The 17,476-nt window shown below is 42.1% G+C and overlaps 1 protein-coding gene across 3 annotated transcripts in view; it reads left to right on the top strand.

The window, feature by feature from the left end:
• The window catches only part of CEP128 (centrosomal protein 128), a 366,371-nt gene that overhangs the window by 308,473 nt on the left and 40,422 nt on the right, over window positions 1-17,476 (top strand). For all 3 annotated transcript variants that reach the window (XM_059723138.1, XM_059723137.1, XM_059723139.1), the window contains one exon: window positions 9,153-9,176. In XM_059723138.1, the coding sequence (XP_059579121.1) occupies window positions 9,153-9,176 (24 nt within the window). The remainder of the gene's footprint in view (window positions 1-9,152; window positions 9,177-17,476) is intronic.

Raw genomic sequence — 17,476 nt, 5'->3', positions numbered from 1 at the left:
AACATTATAGGCTACAAGGCTGCAATGCTTTGAATGACAGCTCTGCAGTCAATTTTAATTTCTATTCCACACCTTGAACTTTCTTATTGTTATTTACTAAAATTATATATAACATGCTGAACAGAATCAAAAGTAAAATGTCAAAATATCAAGATTTTTTTTTTAAGCAATTCCATTAAAAATCACTCAGAGATATGTTAGTTTCTCAGTGTCTATTTATTATAATTTAGCAACAAAGAAGATGTATTAGGTCATCTCTTTTGTCAGTGAGAAGTTTCTATTATAATTCCTACTGCTTTTTTGATCTAGTTTGAAATAATTTGAGTGATGGGGCTTTCATTGTCCCTGTTGTGGAGACAATTCCACATACTGATAACTCTCACTACTTTGGACATTCTAGATGTTTTTTAAGTTGATCTTCCCATCCTACTCCAATGCCTGTGTGTTGGTTCCTTCATTCTAGAATTCACTTCCTTCATGGTTAATCTGATAAAATTGTGTCTCTAGACTTCGGAGGACAGTACAAAGTCTATCTGTTTCTAAGACTTTCACCTACAGATTTGTGAGTAGGTCTTTCTAAAGATATTGATCAAACTGAACCACATGTAGCTGGCAGTAGAAGATGTGTTACATGTAAGGACTTTTTCTTCCCCAAGCTAGAATAACTCAACTTGCCAAGGCACCACATTTGTTCTGACAAGAATACTTGTGAGACTCGCATTACCAACTTGAAAACTGCAAGAACCCAGCAAGAACACTTCTAGTAGAGAAATAGACCATATCTTTGAATAATGCACCCAAATACCCTACAGTAACCTACAATAATATAAAAAGAAAACCCCACTGACCATGCATCCCTGGTTGTCACATGCCATCACAGGCTGGGATATATAAGAAGAATGTTGGATTACTTGAGGTGTGGACTATTCATTATGAGTTTGTTGGTGGACATGCATGAAATATTTACAGGCTGGACTCAAAGTAGATCAGACCTTCAAAATAATAGTCCCACTTTTGGCTTTTAAACAACTTCTAAACTCACTCAACTCATCATCAGAAACAAACTCCCTACTAATCAAGAGCCACCAAGTAGGTCACTATAGTGCCTCAACAATACATGCAAAAAACCTGTTGTCATATCTCCACTGTGACCACAACAAAACCATCAGACTCATGGATCCTACATAGATCTATCACTGAATCTGGTATATTGTATACATGTTCAGTGATACAACACAGACCTCTCTATATATAAGCCTTTTTTGACCTCACGAAAGTTTTTGACTACCAGCTGAGAAGTGTTGTAGAGGATCTTTCTGAAGTATGGATGCCCATCAAAATTTGTCACCATTCTCTGCCCGCTCCATGATGGTGTATGAGCAGTGGTTCTCAGTAATGGATCTATCATAGATCCCTTTGAAGTAAAAATGGGAGTTAAGCAAGACTGCATCATTGCTCCAACACTCTTCTCAATATTCCTTGATGTGATGCTACATCTGACCACCAACAAGCTTCCAGCAGAGTAAAGCTAAACTATCAAATGGATGGTAAGCTGTTTAACCTCAGCCAACCCCAAGCCAGAACCAAGACCACCCCAACCTCAATCATTAAGCTCCGGTACACTGATGATGCTGTAGCGTGTGCTCACTCAGAAGCAAACCTTCAGGCAATTGGCAATGTCTTTACCAAGGCATACAAGAAAATGGAATTGATGCTGAACATTCAAAAGACTAAGGTCCTCCACCAACAAACTCATAACAAACAGTCCCCAGCTCTAGTAATCCAGATCCATGGTGAGACACTGGAGAATGTTAAGTATTTCCCATACCTTGCAAGCCATCTCTCGCAGAAGGCTGACATCAACAAAGAAATCCAACATCGCCTCAGATATGTAACTTCAGCCTTTGGATGCCTGAAAAAATGGGTGTTCAAAGATTGCAACATCAGATCTGAAACCAAGCTCATGGTTTATCAAGCAGTCATGATCCCCACCTTTCTGTATGGAACTGAGATGTGGACAGCATATAGGAGACATCTAAGGTTGTTAGAGAAGTACCATCAATACTGCCTGCGGAAGATTGTCCGAATCTAGTGAGAAGACGTATGCACCAATGTTAAATAAGCAAACACCATGAGTATTGAGGCAATGACCATCTGACATCAATTCTGTTGGGCTAGCCATGTTATCTGGATGTCCAGTTCCAGGCTACCAAAGAAACGTTTATGCTTGGCCAAGGCATACACCCAAGAGGAGGGCAGAGATGCTTCAGAGACATCCCCCAAAACCAACTTGAAAAAATGCAACATAAGTGTCAAATTGTGGGAGATTATCACCCAGGACTGCCCCAAATGAAGGAAGAGTCTTCTGTCTTCTGTAGTTTGAAACCTCATGACAACAACAGGAGATGGAATCCTCAACAGGAGATCCTTACTCCAGGGAAATCTGAAAAACACCTTCAAAAGACTGGCATAGACACAACAATTCATAACCTTGCTGGACATTTAAAAAAAATGGGCTAAATCTGGATAATGGCTTTATGGGTCCTTATAATCTAACTGCTTTCTCTCAAGGCCAGTCCAAGGGTAATTGGCACCCTAGGTGAACTGTGTACCTCAGGCCCCCACCACTTCCAATATAGAGGAAAATAAGAAGTCTAGAATGAACTTTTACATGTACTTATTTAATATTCAAAATGAACAATAAAACAATAAAAACAATTTTTTTTTGATTGTTTCACACTTTTCATTAACCCTAACCTATTTCGGTTGTCTTACTCTTGACAAAATCTTAAAGACAGCTGTTGAAATATAGGGTACTTTAGATTTCAAAGAGTGGTTGGAAGGGAGAAGGAAGATGTAAGAAATCAGTGTCATAAAGTGTAAGATGACATAGGAGTAGGCATTCATCTTTTAGGATGATGTTGCCAGCGGTATGCTCTTGTCATAAATCCTCTTGGGAGTTGAAAAGGTAGCAGTCGCAATTCTAGTGATGTTTTCTCTGAGATCTTTTCAGAGCTCTTTCTCCCCTAACCAAACCAAAGGTCTTAGACCAAGGTGGAGCCGTAGCTGGCCAGGTCTGTTATTTAGAATGATGTTCCTGCTATTTTGCTGCATATAATTTTGGCGCCCCACCCAATTTTGGGGCCCGAGGTGACCCACCTAGTTTGCCTAATGGTTGGACTGGCCCTGCTATCTCTACTAATCTCTCAGTATTTTACAGGTAAAAATGATTCTTCCTTTTTGAATGGTTTTGTTCTTCTATGTGATTAGGTTCAACTGCATTCTATTCAACTGCATTTCCCTTGTTTTTTAAGCTGCTTCTGATTTGCCTCACCCTGCTTCTACTTCACGGCCATCCTTCATTCTTCAAGTGACTGCTTTCATTTATACACAGTTGAACATTGTTTTTTCCCCCGGCTATTTATCTTAGCCTGCCTGCTACTTTTCTAATCTGAGGAAGGTGCTTTGTGCCCAGAAACTTGCCCACCATCTTTTACAGCTATATGGTTGGTCCAATAAATATCACAAAAAACTCTTGCCTCTGAAACATTTCCTGGATTATTACAGCTACAACACCACTCCAACCCTACTGCATCTCACCAAGGTAAGCACATCGCTGCTAGGACCACCTTTGGTCTTAGCAAATATGATCCCAAGCCTTTGCCACCTGCTTTGAATTGACTTGTGGCAAAGACAACATGAGCTGAAGCAACCTGTGTCTCCGGAAAGTAAAAGTATTGCTTCATTACATGGCTTGTGGACACAAGATGGAAGAAAGCTTTTTGTACCTTGCTTTCAGTGCACATATACATGACTGGGCACAACTGGAACAAAGGGCAGAGCACTGAGCATCTGCCCTGATTCATAAAATGGTAGGAATTATTTTTAGATTGATGTGAGTCAATAACTTGCATATTATTTTTCATTAAAAGTGCTAGGGAACAGACTTTATGGGCCCCCATTCTAGCACTCTAAAACTGTAATGGATACATACAGAAGAAAGCATATTAAAAGTTGTATACAGCTTCCTCTAACTATATGACAAGCTATACGTAGTAGAGCATACAACCAAATGCAACATATCTTGGGAATGGTATGGTGAAACACATGGGGTGCTTTAAAGCTTGGAAAGCTAGGATATGGTGATTACAGTCAGTGATCACTTAGCATTCTAACCTAAAAGATACCACTTTTTTTTTATCAACACATACAAAAAAAAAAACAACCCCAGTGTCCTACAAACACTGAAGACAGCTCAGAAATTTCTAGCTGTATTTAGGATTTGACCATGGCTTTTCTGCCTTTGCAGTAGGTTCTTTGCCTTTAGAAGCATAAACAAAATAGCTGTTTAGTGTGCTTCCTTTGTGTATTATTATCCCAGCTGCTTAAGCTTTATTAGAGATTATAATAGGCTAATACAACATTGCCCCATTGGGGGCCAAAATATCAGGGACTCTTTTAGCTGATGGGACTACCTAGCTAAGCCCCTTCTGTGTATATCTTATGTGTTATCTTGTCATGGAAACAGATTTGGGTCAGCATATATATCCTCCTCATTTAAGGAATAAAAGGGACCCAGAAGTCCTCTAAATGGCTGTATATGTCACAGGGGGTTAGAACCTTTCAGCACTTAGGACCTAGGTAAAGATGATCTATCCTATTCTCAAGGGTACCCAACAGCACTATGTTTGAATTTCTCTCTAGGAGAAACATTTTTTTGTCTGTGTGTGTGTTAAGCATTCTTTGCTGTTCTCTACCTCCTGAGATTGACAGACCAATCATAAACAAAACTATATTTGTTACTTAAAAATTTCCTTTCTGGGATTGAGGACTTCCTCTCTTCTCATGTCTCCTCCACCTCATTGAATTCTCTGGAACTCATGCATGCATGTGTATACAAATAGCCTTGTTAGGCTTTCTGTATATAGATAATGCAGTTAAATAAGGTGGTGGTGTTTGTAAGTTATTCTAAACCCACTTTAAGAGTTAAGTATTTCCGTATGTCACAGGTGTAAGGGGAACTAGCCAAGCACTAGAGCCCCCATGGATGAGTTAGATCTGCCTTCAGAACTTGTTGGAAGATAGTTGCAGCTCATTTATTGTATACTTGACGAAAGGACAGTCCCAGAAGAGAAACAATCTGGAAACAAATATTCCATTACATATGTTATCAGTGTACTAGTAGTGCGTCATATCAAGGGAAAATTCCACAACACATTTTGAAAGCTAGGGGTCATTTTCAGGTTACAAATATTTTTATTTTCCAAGAAGATCATCTCAAATAAATGTTCATGGTCATCTAATGGGACTTTCTCGTAGGGTGCCTTGTTTTGTAGAGTTTTGGTTTGAGCTGTAAAAAGTCATAAAGTACAGATTTTTTCCCCCGGATAAACAGGGCATGAAACTCCCAATAATACCGACAAAAGAACTCTTCAGATACCACATACATTTAAAATTCCAAAAACATCCCAAACATCTGTTTCAAAACTCATGATGACATGGTTATCCTATTCCATCATTTATAAAACCCAACCAAGTAAGTAGCTAGGGATGTCATAAAAACTAGGCTGTCTAGATAATCAATATTTTATTTTTAGCTAGTAATACATAAATATTCCAGCACAGCTCCACAGACTTAACTCTGCCCCTTGGACTGTTATAGTAGTATTATTTTATCCTAATGTCATTGTCTAAACTAGGTGTGTCTAACTGGTGGCTTATGGGCTGCATGCCATGTTCCTCCCATTTCTCTAGCTGCAGCAGCAGCCAGGGTCTCTGGGCTCCTCCTTCCTCTGGTTTCCATCTCCTGCCCTTGCCCCAGGGGCCTGTGTGTTGTGGCACAGCTTGTGGGGCCCATTTTCTGACATGTCTTCATGGCGTGGTACAACTGGGGAGCTGAGGGTTGGGGACAAGGTATCTCAATGCACAGTACAATGTGAGGGTCACACCGTGCGTGGTCCATGAAGCCCATGGCTTGTGTTACTGCAACCCATGGGGGATGCAGCCAATGGGGGATGTGACACCTGCTGTTTGGAAATCCTGATCTCCACTTTATTATCTTAAAGATATTGTAAAATGGGACACATTATTTTTAGCTTTTCATCAATAAACACTAGAATTTTTTGGAGAAAGGTAATCTGATAAAGATTAGAATGGCTCTTGTGAGACACTGCCTCATAGTATGCATACCTGAAAAGATACGCTTCTCAAAGGTGGCTCAGTTAGCTTTGTATGCACGTGCAAGACGGTTACAGTCTCAGTTTGACTGCTGGTAAGATGTGCTAAAGAAAGTTGGCAAATTGTATAAGATATAATACAACCATTGTCTAATGCAGAGTAGGATCTCCACTTAATATTCAAGCTACCACAGTTTCACTTTCCAAATAGTTCTGATGTAGCTTTATGTAGAATGTATCACAGTAACATTATCTCCAGGTGACTAAAAACATGAGTGATGTTTGCAAGGTCCATATCTAAAGGGAATGGCGACAGTCTTCTGGTTTTACGTGTGTGTTAATATAGCTGGACTCCTAGTTTGCAAACCAAAATAACAAATAGTCAGCAGGCACCTTTAATTAAAGGCCAGATATGGTGAAGATCAGCATCACCATGGGTCTTCACCGGTCAGGAAAGTCATGGTTTCTGAATCTAAAATGTTGCATATGGTGCTCCCAACAACTCTTGTGTCTTAGGGAGTAATATTGCTCATAACACAAGGAGATAAGAAAAGATTGAGCAATTATTTCTCAAGAACTTGCGTTGCTTTCAGGGTGTCAAAGAGTTCCTGGAGTTTACCTGGAGAATCCAAAGATTTTTTTTTTCACAAATGGTGTATTCAAATTAGCAGGACTAACCGTACTACCCCACACCTGGAACAAATCTGCTGACCCAGTTTTTATAGATAGCAGCTGATAACTGTCTTAGCTATGAAAAGGCCATTTCAATAAAATAAAGTGCTAAAATGTGACATACTAATAAAATAATTACAAATTTTGCAATTCCTAACACCACTCTTTCTCCCTTTTTATGATCTATCTTCTGAGACCACATAATCACAAGCCAGCTAAACAGTTTTATTTTTGCCTTGTACAGTGTATGTGCATATGTGTGTATTGAAAACAATGTTTTCCTTTTCAGAAATACGTATCTATTGTAGAAAAACTGGGCACCAGGCCCCAAGTAACTAGAAATGACAATATGTTACCCAGTTTCTGCCATGCAGTTTTGGCAGGCCCCAAACTCTATTTTGAGATAGTAAGTACCATATAAAATCTTTCCAGCTGTGAATCTGGAGTCACATGTTCTACATGTATCAACAGGTACCAGAGGAAAGAGTAATTTTTTTTAAAACCAGGCATGTGCATGGGCTGGCAGGAAAGGGTTAGCTATAGGTGATGTTTCACTCCCCATAGCTTCTGAAAAGGAAGAAGTATGTTCTTGGCAAAAGAACAAAAGATCTCTTTTGCCAGTATAATGTGTTTCATTTGGGGAACTTGCATAAACTACACTGGTAAAAGGAAACTCAGGTAATCACTCATTATAACTTTACCAGCAAATCCTGTGTTCTCTCCACATCCTTCTAAATAAAGGTGGCATGATGATTAAAAAATATATATGTAATCAGTAGTGTAATGATGGGGTAGGCAAACAGGATGTAAGCCCCAAGCACTGCCTGGCTGGTGTGAGGTCACCAGAATCGAGCTAAGGGAGTACAGCATTACCCCCTGTCTTCTCCTCTGCCTTTCCCACAGTGGCTCCAGCTCTGACAGCTGGAAGGGCAGAGCAGCAGTGGCAGCACACAGCTGAAGGTTTGTTGATATTCAGGGAAGGGGGAGACATCACCTTTTTTTTTGCCAGAGTGTTTTATTTGGCTGGTTGACACACTTGTCAGTGACAAAAAGAGAGGTGACATCCTCCAGCAAATGCTAGGCTGCAGCTGCTGCCTCTGCACCATGCACAACCACCAAAGAAGGCACAATTTTGACTAGTTGTACCTCTGTATGCCATTGTAAATCAGAATAGCATACTCAAGGAGGGGGAAAGAATGGGACACTATTTACGGGTGGTTTACATGGGAATGCATACTAATTTTTTTTCTCTCTTTTCAATTGCATGCCTTTACTTGATTATTGACAAATACTTGACAAATATTTTGAGTCTTCCTTTTGTGTGTGTTAGATTTTGTTTTTATCCCTACTAAAATGATGATAGTCATTCTTTAATTCTACTCTTCTGGCTAGCTTACATAATTTTATTTTTTAGCTTTGTAAACCACATCTTGAATAGATGCAAAAATGATGAACTCTTGAAAACTGTCACATCACAGGCAATGAAGCCTTCTGTTTAGCATTCAGCATTGATCAAAAAACAAACAAAATATCAGGATTCATGAGAGAGAAGAAGCAATACTGAAAATATAATAATTTTTTTTATTAAAATCAATCCAAATCAGTTCCTTAGTAAAACCAATACTCCTTTGAAATATTATATTTGGTTTGGCTTAACCTTTATAAACAATGAAAATGAGGAAAAACATGGAGACATTCTCATATGAATAATTTGAAAAAATTTGAAAAATTTAAATTAAGAGGAGACAAATAAGAGGACCTGATAAATATCTGATTATAATCCTATACAAGAAAGGTAAGGGAGCATTTAATAGAAATGGAAGTGGACAAATTTAAAGCTGATGAAATGAAATACTTTTCAAAACACAATTAGATATCAGAGCTCATTGCTGCAAGACATCGCCGAGACCATGAGCTTAGCAGGTTCACAAAGGGAGTGGTTAAAAAAATACTTAAAATAATAACAGTAAATACATTTTCAAAGCAGTACTAACTGTCTTGTTTTAAGTCCTAAGTTGGCTTCTAATGGCAGGAAGGAAGAAACTTTCCTTCTGTATACATTCTTCCAAGTCTTCTAGCACCTTCCTTTGAAGTAAGTGTAAGAAATGAGATGGATACTGGAATAAATAGGCTTGTATAGTATTATATAGTATCGCTATATTGCTACATTATATAATAACGTTTTGTACAGAAGATCCTAACTTCTTATATCAGTAAAAACAAAATGATATTTTTTCATCACATTCAACATATGTTTTATTTGTTCTCCTTACCTTCTAATTACATGTTCTGTTTTATTTGCAGGATCGTGTAATGGCCCTAGAAACAGTAAGTTTGTTTTACTCTTTTTCATATGGGTCCCAACCAATGTTCCCTCTAAGGAGTAGTGGTCCATGAGCACGCCGCCTCGGTCCGGTGTGGTACACTTAGCGAAGGGGGCCAGGAGCTGGAGGCTGGGGCTGAGGGCCAGAGGCTGGAGCCAGGGGGCCAGAGACTGAGGTCAGGGCCAGAGGCTGGGGGCTGGGGCCAGAGGCTAGAGCCTAGGCTGGGGGCCAGGGGCCGGAGCCAGGAGCTGGCGCAGGCTCCGCCAGCTCTGGGGAAGTGCTCCACTCCCCCACATCAGAGCTGGGGAATGGAGCACTTCCCTGGAGCCTGCGGAGCCAGCGCCAGCTGCCATCCCTGCCTTGCCTCACCTCAGGGAGGAGCTGCTGCCTGCCCCAAGTGAGGCTCCACCAGCTCCAGGACACTGCTCTGCTCCCTTGCATGGCCTTGTGGGGCATGTCCCACAGTGTCCAGAGCCAGGGGAGCCTCACTTGGGGCGGGCAGCGGCTCCTTCTCAAGGTGAGACAAGTCAGGGATGGAGGCTGGCGCAGGCTCTGCCAGCTCCAGGGAAGTGCTCCACTCCCCGGCCCTGATGTGGGGGAGCAGAGCACTTCCCCAGAGCTGGCGGAGCCCACGCCAGGCTCCTGCCCCTACCTCTCCTGATGCATGGCCTTGAAAAGGCTGTGTGTGGCCACTCTTCCAGTTGTGTGCGGCCGCGCATGTGCACACCTTAGAGGGAACCTTGGTCCCAACTCTTGTTTAGATTTTCATAAAGCTTTTTTTTTTTTTTTAAAGTAGAAATGTCCAGGATGCGTGAAAGCAATTTTCTAAACAGTAAACTAAACCTCCAGGAAGTTACTGTTCACAAATGACAAAGATGAATCAAATAATAGAAACTGTATTAAGTTGACACACAAAGTCTTTTAATATTAAAATGTTTATTGGTAAAGTTTCATATATTTTAAAGGTCAGAGCTGTGTATGGGTTAATTAGACAAAACCTACAATTTATTGAAATTGTTAGTTTTTCTTACATGTAAGTGTACATAAGGACCTTTTTACAAGCAATTAAAATGTCTTGTGTCTTGCTAGATAAAGTTACTGAAAAAATGCATTTAGGATAGCAGAATGAGCATGGGAGTATCTGCCAGAATTTGGCCTGTGACATTTCCCAGACAAGTCTTGAGATCCTGATGAGTTAGAAAGGACCAAAATCTGACAGTGTTTTAATGTTGTATACTGTATTGCCAAGTACATGTAATGCAGTATGTGTGTGTGTGTGTGTGTCTGTTTCAAAATGAGCTTCAGTTCAGGATTTTAATTTTTACTTCAATTTTAGGCAAATTTAAAACATAGTTAAAGTAGTTGTACACTATTTTATATAGTCCTTATACCACATAATATCTTGTAGTACAATAAGAAAAGTGACTAACAGCTGTCATTCTCTTTTGTTCTATCATCTTCTCCTCAGAAGGAGCAACAGGTGCAACATGTATAGTTCAGTGTCTTAATGTAGTAGAGATTTCAAGATTTTTGGTGTTGGTTGAGCTATTGTATGTTCTGAAGAAGAAGTGTAAGATTCCTTCTCCAAAAGATGTGTTAGTTATTTTGGTCAGAAATGGCACTGGTTGTTCAAGACTATCTTACAAGCAGAAGAACAAGATATAGGTGGCCACTCCTTTCGGATGTCCAGTCTTACTTGATGGGTAAATAAAATTAACTCTAGGAATGTAGTTTTACAGTCTATAAAACATACGTGTATTTTAATACTATATAATGAAGTTGTGTATCTCCTTTTATAGTCAATTATTCAGTGTCAAGAATAGATTTGTCAACATAAAAGCACATTTATTATAGGCTGACCTGGTAACACTGTCTATTAAGATTGTTGAGCACTTCCCATTGTAAGAACCATAATCAGTTATTGTAATTTTGTCAAACTGTAACTATTTGAGCTGATGTTTTCCACATTGTTTGCCTGCTCAGGCTAACTATTTTATAAAAATGGTTAGGACCTTTCCAAAGATAAAGCTAGTTTTCTCCTGCATTAAAAAAAATCAGCAATCTCGTTATTAAAAAGTGGTGGTGTTCCCCTGCCTTCAAGCAGGAATGTGAAATTAGTTAGGAGGTGGCATTCATGTTAGGAATGAGAGCACAAAAAGGCAAATGAACATCTGATTAAATTTCTCCAGTTTATAAGCCTTTTAAAAATCACAGTTCATTCATGCTGAGAAAAGATTCCCTAGAGTTTTGCATCTAAATCACTTAACGATTCTGTCCATACCCAGTATACTGCAGTACAGGCCTGGGCAGGTGTTTCCCTGCAATTTTGGTTCTAACTTTTTTTCAAGGCACCAGAATTGAGGCCAAAGATCTGTTCTCCTGTGTTCTCAGTGACCTCCCTGTTGAGGCCAGACTGCATAGGGAAAAACAGCTGTTGGGAGGGTGCACTAGGACTGGAGACGGGTAGACAAGAGAGAAGGAAATTAGGTTAAGGGAGACTGGGAGTGGCTGAGCAAAAAGACTGGGATTGGGATTAGAAATTTGGGAGAATGGGACTTTAAAACCACTGGGTAAGGGAATAAGAGGTTGAGGGAGGGAAATTGGAGCTACCAAGGAACTGAATTTAGAGTAGGGACTTGGTCTTGCTGGGCAGTGCCTGACAGAAGAAGCCAGGGAGACAATGACAGACTCTGGAGAGAAACAGACATCATCTGATGTAGCATTTGTGTCTCCATAAGAATTTTTATGGTGGCATAGATGTCTGTTTGTTGACCATTACTACTCTTTCTCTACACCACATCAATGGCTGCAACAAAAGGTAGCTTTAAATAGTGCCATTTCAGAGGCACTTAGCCAATGCTGGTTCTGGCATGGTGCAGCACAGAGGTATAGGAGCTGGGGCATCCCTGGCCAGGACCTGTGCTGACTAGTGCCTCTGCATGATGCATATGTTGGCTTGGGATCCAGTGTGAAGGCACTGAGTGCCAGGAACTCCTTGGCTCCTGCTTTGTCCCATGCTTGCTTGCTGGAACCAGACTACCCCATACCTGCACAGGTCAGCATGGGCCCAGCAAGGAGGTGTGTGAAGAAAGAGCAGATGAGGGAGACTAGCTGACAAAATGTCACAGATTGCTGTATCAGAAGCACAAGAGAATCAAGAATATAATAACATGAATTTCTCTAATATACAGAGTCCCTATAGCTTCAGTTTCAAGAGTCCAAAAAGGTGAAAAAAGGACATATTTGGGTAGTAGGATGAGAATCATGAGGAGTGCAGACTTCTACAAGTTACATAAAGAAAAAAGATCTCAGGTGAGAGAGAGAAAGGAATGGGATAAAGGATGGCCAGAGGTAACAGAACAAAAATGTTTGTGCTTGGTGGAAATGGATGGAGGAGTATGGGCACCTATGCACAAGCAGTGAGGCTGGTCCAATGCACTGTAATTACAGTACGTGGTGATTATCGCACTCCAGCAGCCTCCACTTTCTTGTGTATCAGCATCTCTGCACTTCAAAATGGTGGAGGGGGTGCTTCAACTAAAGCTCGCTGAACAAGCCTTGGAGCTGCTGTAATGAAAGTGCCCTCCCACTCCCAGAGCATATGTATAAATGCCTTATGTGTTTTCTTCACAGCTTACAATAGAACCCAATATCCATGGATTTCCCCATTCCTCTGCTATCAGCAAATAGCTGTAAAACTCACTGGTAACATGCATGTCTCATTTATCTCTAGTGTTGCTCCACATAGAGCATGATAACCTATTGTTATCAGTTTTTCCACTAGCTCAGTGTTCAGTGAGCTGGTTAGTAGATCTAAAGAGTCCAGCCCTGCTTGTGTAAGTTGGAGGGTCTGGAATAAATGGGGTATTGAAGTTCAAGATGGGAAAGGTAGGTTTGCATTGTTAAAGTAGTTAAATACTACCTAGGAGTGTTGAATTTTATGTGAGTCTGAATTCTGTTGTGACAGTAGGTAAGTCACTTAAAGTAAACATTTCACAGGTTGTAGCTAATTCTTTGCTTCTCATTTTCTGGATGCCCAACTTGAGACCCTGGGACCTGACTTATAGAAATGTCAAGCTGTTGGAGTTACAACTAAACTCAACAAGAGCCCTGCTTTGAATATCTGTGGACGTTTATACGCGTGCTCGGGGGGGGCGCTTTGATTAGAACAGCTCCATGAGCCACTCTAATTAAAGCACCTGAAGTGTCATGTGTATCAGTGTCCCCACACTGAAAAATGGCAGTGGGGGCACTTTAACTAAAGCTTGTTGAACAAGCTTTAGTTAAAGTACCCCATCACCATTTTTCAGTGCAGGGATGCTGATGCACATTGCGTTGGAGTCTGATGGAGCATGGTAATTACCATGGAGTCTGATGGAGCATGATTAATCAAGTCTGCTCCAAAGCACTGTAATTACAGCACATCGGAGCAGCCTCCCTGCACCTGTATAGGTGCCCACTATTTACAAGCACTCTGAAAAGCCAGGGGTTGCATGTTCAAATTAGGCACCCAAAATGAATTGATACTTTCAATCTTAATCTTTCTGGCTCAGTCCCCAGTGTATTACATGAATAAGGACCCACTTCACAGGGGTTTTGGGAAGAAAAAATATGTGAAGCACTTGGGATAGTGTTGCATGCCATAGAAAAGACTATAATTAGAGCAAAAGAGTTGCACAGGTTTGTTCAAGAAGCAGATCTGAATCTTTCCATTTAAAGTGCATGTGAGTTTATTCTTTATTAGCTGCAAGGCAGTATAACCCTTTGCCTCACCTACTGGAAGGCACTGTGCACACAGGTTTGTATATTTTTATATCATGTGTCATCAGTATGTTCTGAGTAATTAAACCGTATAAACAAGACTCAGTCTCTGTTCCAAAAAACTTGCAGCCTGATTCAGATGCTGAGAATACATATTTGGTACACATATAAGACCCCAATTGTTGGTTTGCCTCAAAACAGAATACATTTTGTGGAGTGCTCATAGAAAAGGCTTTTTGGAAGAAATTAGCTTTTTAAAAGAAGACCTGGAAGGACAGGCAGAAATTCACATGGCTCATAAAAGATGAAGATTAGTGGATATAAGGGGCAACAGAGGAGAGGGATGCAAACAAGGAGTGAGGGAAAGTGCTTGGAAGGAGGTTGGACTCTCCAGAGCTTAAGGGAACAGATTCTTTTTTTCTTCCATACATTTTCAGTGATGGTAGGAAATTGATCTGCTGATGAAGTCACAGCATGCTGTATGGGACTACCTGAGGTTCTCAGTAAATGTTCCATGTGAGGAACAGAAAAAAAAATTACCTTCACAAATGCACATGGACTAGGGAGAGATGTTACACATAAACTGGTTTAAGCGATAAGAAACTGGTTTAAACCTGTAACAGAACAGACATTCAGTGCACATACACAAGTTTGAAAATGGCTAAAACTGGTTTGAGATAAACCTGGTTGAATGTAGTATCAGACTTAACTGATTTGGGTCAAACTGATTTATGCAATGTCTGTCCCAAACCTCTTGCTGGTTTAAGTTAAATCAGAGACCCCCAGCATCCTAGCATGCTCTCTGGGCTGGGCTCTGCTCCAGAGTGCTGGGCTGGCCACTCTCCTGTGCTCTTTAGCCAGAGCAGGGGTGGGGCGTGGCCAGAAGCTGGCCTGCCATAGCACCTGAGGCAAATTCCTCCCTCCGTCCACTGTTCCACTCCCCCCTCCCCACTGGCAAACCCTGCAGACTACACCTGGGGTTTGCCAGCCCCAGCCGCACCTCCAGGGCTTTTCTGCAGCCAGGCAGAGCTGAGTTAATTCCTCCCTCTGTCCAGCTTGCCTGCAGCCAGGGAGGGCATTAATTCCACAGCATCTGGGAGTGGGGGGAGAGAAGCAAGCTAGTCCCCTGTGTGCTGATCCAACACCTGCCACTGTGAGCCCAGAGCTAAGACCTGCAGGAGCAGCCTGAGAGGTGGGAAGTGTTGGCAAAGACCTGACAATCATCATACATGTGCTGGAGATGGAGTTAAGGGAAGTTGCAGACAGCTTCTGGCTGGAAGTTGCAGACCAAAGAATGCAGAGAGCTACATTTACATTATAAAGCAGAACCTGTAAAACCTAAAAAACACCTTTCTGAATGCCTGGCTGTAAGGAGACACACTGCCCTCAGGATTAGTGAGACTTATGAAAGGCTTTCTCTTGTCTTCCTGCTTTACATTTTAAGTTAGACTAATTTGCATATGCTGTGTTTTGCTGGACTGTATCTTATCTTAGGCAAAGATTTGTGTTAGTTCCCTGTTGTATGCTTTGCAAAGTGCTGTGTTCAATACATGCTTGCTTCAGAGAGAGGACTTTGTTTCCATCCCCGCTTCTCAGTCTGGCAGCAGCACCCCATTCTCCCCCCACCCCACCCCCAGGCTGGTGGCTGGCATCCTGTGTGTTGTGCTAGCCCCAGCTGGTGCATGGCCACATCCCCTCTGCTCCAGCAGGGAGGGGTGAGAGCCTTGGAGGGCTTCTCTCTTCCCTCCCCTTTGTCAGTGGCTGGCAGGCATGCTCTAGTGCCCCCCAGCTTCTGGCTTGAACCACTGCAGGCACATGCCTGTATTTCCTGATTTAACAGTCTAGTTGTTAATCAGTTTAAGCTGCTCAGCTTTGACTAACCTGCAAAAAGAATGAATCAAATCATGATCAGGCTTTTTGAATGTCTGTCCCTAGCCATGGAGGCATCTATGATAAATAGTGGTGGGTTATTTAAATCTGAGTTGAGTAAGAACATAGACTTGGTATAGCTGTGAACAATTTTCATTGTTACAGTTCATTGGATTCTAATTAACATGCTAGAACTACACTTTAGCAGTGAATTGCCTTTTTGTGCTTTTTGGTTGCTATCCCTTTACAGAATCTGGCTCCGCACCATGGTATCTGTGAAGTGAACAAAGGAGATATAATAGAGTTTAAATATCAAATGTATCATCCTAGGAGTGCATCCAGCTAGAAATGCACAGGTGTGAATAGTTCTGAAACTAACATAAATGGCAATATTTGGATGCCTTGATTGATCTTAACAGAGGCCCTGAAAGAATGGGTAAGGTCCCTCTTGATCAGCAGGGATCCTGTTTTTTTCTGATTAAAAAAAAATCTCCAATATTCTGATTATAAAAAGTAACCCAAAATGTACATTTTCCATGATTAAAATGAAACACCAGTATATATGTGTGTGTGCGTGTGTGTATTTATTTATTTATTTATTTAATAAAAGCCTATGTCTGTCTGTCTGTCTGTCCGTAATGTGCAGTGGGCCCAGGACAGGGGAGGTGGGAGAAGGAGTGGGCCCACTACAGTGGGCGGGGTTAGAAGCAGGCCCAGGCCGGTGCAGCGGCGGTGGTGGGTGAAGGGGAGGAGCAGGCCCAGGCCTGGGTCTAACGTGGAAGATGTGGGGGTGGATCAGGCTCGAAGTGGGAGTGGAGAAGCCAGCTTGCTGTGGTGGTGGTGGGGGGGGGGAGCAGCAGGCCTGGCCTGATGTAGCAGTGGCAGCAGGAGGGGGAGGGGAGGAGAGGGCCACCTCCTCCCACCCTTGGGCCCAGGCCCACTCCTCCCCTATCCCGCCCTCCCCCACATCAACCCTGAGCCCTCTCCTCCTGTCCCCCTGTCGCTGCCGGGTTGGCCTGGGCCTGCTGCTCCCCCTCCCACCACAACAGCAGCCCAGCTTCTCCCCACCCTCAGGCCCAGTCCTCCCCTGCATCCAGCCCAGGCCCACTCCTCCCCTCCCCTCACAGCTGCAGCAGGGAGCAGGGGAGCGGACCCGGACCCCAAGCAGCAGAAGGGAAGTGGGGAGTGGGCCTGGATGGAAGGGGGCACAGGGCTCCATCCCACCCACTTCCCCCCTCTCATTCTTGATGGGCAGTTGGTTAGTATGTATATAAAGCCTTAGCTTGTCTGTCTAATGCTTTATTCACACTCTGATTGGTTGTCTGGCAGCAGGGCACAGCCATGTCCTTGGAGGTGGCGGGTGGAGTGGGCTGGCACCCCAAGAGGCAGGGGGAGGGGAAGGGGGAGGGAGCAGCCCCGGGCCCAATGTGACAGGGGGAGGGGGAAGGGAGGAGTGGAGCTGGACCTGATGCGGCGTGGGTGGGCAATTTGCTCTTATATATACGTAGTGGCGCTAAATTTTAATCACAGAAAAATGTAAATTTTGGGTTACTTCTTATCTGAAAATAAGGGATTTTTTTATCAGAGAAAACTAGGATCCCTGTTGATCAGATAATACCTATCAACAGGCTCATATTAGGGAAGCTAGTGTTTTTGTAGAACAGGCCTGTCTAC

The sequence above is a fragment of the Alligator mississippiensis genome, chromosome 2 (genome assembly GCF_030867095.1).
Source record: "Alligator mississippiensis isolate rAllMis1 chromosome 2, rAllMis1, whole genome shotgun sequence".
NCBI classification, from domain to species: domain Eukaryota; kingdom Metazoa; phylum Chordata; order Crocodylia; family Alligatoridae; genus Alligator; species Alligator mississippiensis.
This window is presented reverse-complemented; position numbering and strand designations above follow the sequence as displayed.